Below are 5,866 nucleotides of genomic sequence, written 5' to 3'. Positions count from 1 at the left end.
AATACTGAGATCATGACTTCGGCTGAAATCAAGAGTCATATCTTTAACCAACTGAGCCACCCAGGTTCCCCAAAAGATATTCTCAATAGAACAGTAGACTGAATGACCTCTGTGAAGAATGGAGAAAAGGAGAAAAAAAAAAAGCCTAATCAGAGATAGAATGGGAGGGAATCACTTCAAGGAAGGCAATACCTAAACAAGATACTGAAATTAACTTCTTGACTGCAAAATATAAAATGTAGCATTTTAAGCATGTGAGGAATGCTATTCATGTGAAAATTAATGACATCTTTTCCTCTTTCCTGAAAACTCAGTGCAAGCACATGCAACCAAACAATGATACAACGATGTCAGAATTCCTTCTTCTGGGATTTTCAGAGGGACCAGAGCTGCAAACCCTCATATTTGGGCTTTTCCTCTCCATATACCTGATCACTGTGTTTGGGAATCTGCTCATCATCCTGGTTATTGCCTCTGACTCCCATCTTCACACCCCCATGTACTTCTTCCTTGTAAACTTGTCCTTTGCAGACATCTGTTTCACCTCCACCACCGTCCCAAAGATGCTGTGGAACATCCAGACTCAGAGCCAAGTCATAACCTATGCAAGCTGCATCACCCAGATGTACTTTTTCATAAACTTTTCAGGGTTGGACATCTATCTTCTGGCCATGATGGCCTATGACAGGTTTGTGGCCATCTGCCAACCCTTGCACTACACAGTCATCATGAACCCTCAGCTCTGTGCATTGCTGGTTCTGGCATCCTGGATCACGAGTGCCTTGCATTCCCTCTTACAAACTTCAATGGTGTTGCGGCTGTCCTTCTGTACAGAGGTGGAAATCCCCCACTTTTTCTGTGAACTCAATCAGATGATCCAACTCGCTTGTTCTGACACTTTTCTCAATAATGTGGTGATGTATTTTGCAGCTATGCTTCTGGGTGGTGCTCCTTTGGCTGGGGTCCTTTACTCTTACTCTAAGATAGTTTCCTGTATACATAGAATCTCATCAGCTGAGGGGAAGTACAAAGCATTTTCCACCTGTGCATCTCACCTCTCAGTTGTTTCCTTATTTTATTGTACATGCCTAGGAGTGTACCTTAGCTCTGCTGTTACACAGAGCTCCCATGCAAGTGCAGTGGCCTCAGTGATGTACACGCTGGTCACACCCATGCTGAACCCTTTCATCTATAGCCTGAGGAACAGAGACATAAAACGAGTTCTGATGAGATTCTCTGGGATGACAGCTATCAAAGGGCCAGTTGTCCTGGGACTGAAGAATTTCCCTTAATTGCAGGTCTCAAAGCCTTAGAGTCAGAAGCTATGATTTTTTAAAGCAGATTCTGGAAGTAGAACTTGCTTGTTTCGTTTATTTCTTAGAATTTTAATTTTTTCAATTTCTAAGTATAATTTAGTTATGCATTTTAGTAAACAGTTCCCATTCTTTGATATCCAACTGTTTTTCACTTCATTTTCTTCCTTTATTTCTTAATTTATTCCCAAAATTTGGGTTTTTAAATTTAATTTAGGGTTTTTGTTTTGTTTTGTTTTTTGTTTGTTTGTTTGTTTGTTTGTTTAGTTCAATTAGCCAACATATAGTACATCATTAGTTTTTGGTGTAGTGTTCAATGATTCATTACTTGACTATAACACCCAGTGCTCATCACATCATGTGCCCTCCTTAATACCCATCCCCCAGTTATCCCATCCCCTTACCTGCCTCCCTTTCTGCAAACTTAAGTTTGTTTCCTGGAGTCAAAAGTCACTGAAGCTGTCTCCCACTCTGATTTCTTCCCATTCAGTTCTCCCTCCTCCCCGTATGATCCTCTGCTATTCCTTATATTCCACATATGAGTAAAACCACATGATAATTGTCTTTCTCTTACTGAATATTTCACTTAGCATAATACCTTTTAGTTCCATCCAAAAGATGTACATGGCAGGTATTCTCTTTTCTGATGGTTGAGTAATATGACATTGTATATATGACCTACATCTTTATCCATTCATCTATTGAAGGACAACTTGGCCCCTTCCGCAGTCTGGCTATTGTAGATATTGCTTCTATGAACATTGGGTTTCAGGTGCCCCATCTTTTCACTACATCTATGTCTTTGTGGCAAATACCCAGTAGTGCAATTACTGGGTTGTGAGGTAACTCTATTTTCAACTTCTTGAGGAACTTCCACATTGTTTTCCAGAGTAGTTGTACCAGCTTGCATTCCCACCAACAGTGTAAGAGGGTTCCCCTTCTCCACATTCTCACTGACATTTACTGCTCTGTTAATTTTAGCCATTCTAACTGTCATAAGGTGGAATCTCGTTGTGCTTTTGATTTGTATTTCCCTGATGAGAAGTAATGTGAAGCATTTTCTCATGAGTCTGTTGGCCATTATATGCCTTATTTAGAGAAGTGTCTATTTATGTCTTCTAACCATTTCTAAATCAGAACCCCTAGAAATTTTATTTTATTGAAATTTAATTAACTAACAAAGAGTGTATCATTACTGAGCTAGAGTTCAGTTTTTCATCAGTTGCATGTAACACACAGTGCTCATTGCATCATAGGAACTCCTTAATGCCCATCACCCAGTTACCCCATCCCCCCACCCACATCCCCTCCAGCAATTCTCAGTTTGTTTCCTATAGTTAAGAGTCTCAGTGGTTTCTCTTCCTCTCTCTCTGATTTCATCTTATATTATTTTCCTTCCCTTTCCCTATGATGTTCTGTTTCTTATATTCTTAAATTCTACATGTGAATGAAATCATATGATACTTGCCATTCTCTGATTGACTTATTTTACTTAGCAAAATACTCTCCAGTTTCATCCACATCACTGCAAATGGTAAGATTTCTCTTTTTAATGGCTGAGTAATATTCCATTTCATATATGTATGTATGTGTGTGTGTGTGTATATATATATATATATATATATACATACATATATATATATATATAATATCTTTATCCATATATCTGTCCATGGACATTTGAGCTCTTTCCAAAGTTTGGCTATTATGGACATTGCTGCTATAAACACTGGGGTGTTGCTGTCCCATCAAATCATTATGTTTGTACCCTTTGGGAGAATGCCTAGAAGTGCAACCTTTGATATGAAAAAATTAGAAATACCCATTTATCTCATGGAACTGCTTGAATTTCCTAAGATTCATTTCTTCCTAAAGGACAAAAATCACTGCACAAATATGTTTTTAGTTTTACTAAAAGAATAGTCATGTGTTAACCACCATGATGGAAAAAATTCCATTTGGCCACTAGGCCATTATTTGCTGTTGTCGTGTCGTTATGTTACGTTACGTTACGTTACGTTACATTATGTATGTAACATTACGTTACATTACATTATGGCATGTTGTTATAAATCTGAGACCACAGTTTTTCAATTTGGGTCTGTCATTTTTGTATATCCCTACATTCACTGCTCTTCCTCATAAGCATAGTAATGTGTTTTATAACAATTCATGGGTTTTATTCTAGCTAGATTCCTGTTCTCTGCTCAGTCTGTAAGTCTCATTGTTTACAGTAGTCACTGACAGACCTTATTATCAAACACATATCTACCAGAGGTGTCTACATGGAAAAAGATATTTGAATAAATGGAATGTTTTATTTAAAGATTTGTTTGTTTGTTTGTTTTTTGTTTGTTTGTTTAAGAGAGAAAGAACAGATCAAAAGGAGCAGAGGGAGAGGGAGAAAATCTCAAGCAGACTCAACACTGAGCTTGGAGGCCCATGAAGCTCTTGATCTTACCACCACAAGGTCATGACCTGAGATGAAACCAAAAGTCATGATCTTATGGGAAAGGTTCTGAGATTTTCCCCATTGAAAATATTTACTGTGGGTTTTTCATAGATGGATTTCATGAAATTGAGGAATATTTCCTCTATTCCAATACTCTAAAAAGTTTTAATCAAGAAGGGATGCTGTATTTTGTCAAGTTATTTCTCTGCATCAGTTGAGAGGACAATGTAGTTCTACCCTCTTCTCTTACTAATTTGTTCTATCACATTGACTGATTTGCAACTGTTGAACCACACTTGCATCACAGGGGTAAATCCCACCTTGCAGTGGTGGAGAATCTTTTTAGTGTTCGATCTTATTAGCTACGATCTTGTTGAGAATCTTGGCATTCATATTCATCAAAGATATTGGTCTGAAATTCTCCTTTTTGACAGGGTCTTTGTCTGGTTTGGGGATCAGGAACACGACAAGGATCCCCACTCTTGCCACTATTATTCTACATAGTACTACAGGTCCTAGAAACAGAAATCAGACAACAAAAAGAAATAAAAGTTATTCAAATAGACAAACAAGAAGCCAAACTCTCTCTCTTCGCAGATGACATGATACTTCATATAAAAAACCCAAATGATTGCACCCCTAAACTACTAGAACTCATACAGCAATTGAGTAATGTGGCAGGATACAAAGTCAATGTACAGAAATAAGTTGCTTTCTTATACACTAACAATGAAAATATGAAGGGAATTGGGGGAAATTGGAAGGGGAGGTGAACCATGAGAGACTATGGACTCTGAAAAACAATCTGAGGGGTTTGAAGTGGTGGCGGGGTGGGAGGTTGGGGGAACCAGGTTGTGGGTATCAGAGAGGGCACGGATTGCATGGAGCACTGGGTGTGGTGCAAAAACAAGTAATATTGTTATGCTGAACATAAAAAAAGTTAAAAAATAAAAAAAAAATTTTAAAAAAGAATGAAAATACAGAAAGGGAAATTAGAGAATTGGTTCTATTTACTATTTACTATAGCACTAAGAATGATAAGATACCTTGGAATAAACCAAGCCAAAGATATAAAGGATCTATACCTTAGGAACTACAGAACACTCATGAAAGAAATTGAAGAAGACAAAAATATTCCATGCTCATGGATCAGAGGAATAAACATTGTTAAAATTTCTATTATACCAGAGAAATCTATACTTTCAAAATATCTATCCTGATCAAAATAAAATTGGCCTTTTTTCAAAGTGCTGGAAGAAACAATCCTAAAATTTCTATGGAACCAGAAAATACCCCAAATACCAAAGGAAAAGTTGAAAAAGGAAACAAAGCTGGAGCATCACATTGCCTGATTTTAAGCTATATGACAAAGCTGTGATCACCAAGACAGCATGGTACTAGGACAAAACAGACACATAGATGAATGGAATATACTAGAGAGCCATATAAGGACCCTTAATTCTATGGTAAACTAATCTTCAACAAAACAGGAAAAAAATATTCAATGGAAAAAGTCTCTTCAATAAATGGTGCTGGGAAAATTGGACAGCTATGTGTAGAAGAATGAAACTCGACCTTCTCTCACACCGTACACAAAGATAAACTCGAAATTGATGAAAGACCTCAATGTAAGACAGGAATTCATCAAAATCCTAGAGGAGAACATAGGCAGTAACCTCTTTGAGAGTGGCCACAGCAAATTCTTTCAGAACACGTCTCCAAAGGCAAAGGAAACAAAAGTGAAAATGAATTTTTGGGACTTAATCAAGATCAAAATATTCTGCACAGCAAAGGAGACAGTCAACAAACAAAGAAGCAACCCACAGAATGGGAGACAATATTTTCAAATGACACTGCAGATAAGGGCTGATAGCCAAGATCTAGAAAGAACTTCTCAAACTCAACACCCAAATAACAGATAATCATGTTTTTAAAAATGGGCAGAAGACATGAACAGAGAGTTCTCCAAAGAAGATATACAAATGGCTAACAGACACCTGAAAAAATATTCATCATCATTAGCCATCAAGGAGATACAAATCAAAACCACATTAAGATATCACCTTACACTAGTTAGAATAGCAAAAATTAACAAGGCAAG

General features: G+C 37.3%; 1 protein-coding gene across 1 annotated transcript; it reads left to right on the top strand.

The window, feature by feature from the left end:
* The first annotated feature begins 314 nt into the window (after positions 1–314).
* On the top strand, positions 315–1,292 carry LOC116863542 (olfactory receptor-like protein OLF4). The gene has a single exon (XM_032850975.1). It carries the CDS (start codon positions 324–326, stop codon positions 1,290–1,292), a length of 969 nt encoding a protein of 322 aa, XP_032706866.1. The 5' UTR covers positions 315–323.
* The last annotated feature ends 4,574 nt before the right edge of the window (positions 1,293–5,866 follow it).

This window comes from Lontra canadensis, unplaced genomic scaffold (genome assembly GCF_010015895.1).
Source record: "Lontra canadensis isolate GAN:19392208 unplaced genomic scaffold, GSC_riverotter_1.0 scaffold1568, whole genome shotgun sequence".
NCBI lineage: Eukaryota > Metazoa > Chordata > Mammalia > Carnivora > Mustelidae > Lontra > Lontra canadensis.
This window is presented reverse-complemented; position numbering and strand designations above follow the sequence as displayed.

Excerpts from the sequence above, each read along its gene's own strand:
- LOC116863542 (XM_032850975.1), top strand. The coding sequence starts at position 324 with ATGCAACCAAACAATGATACAACGATGTCAGAATTCCTTCTTCTGGGA.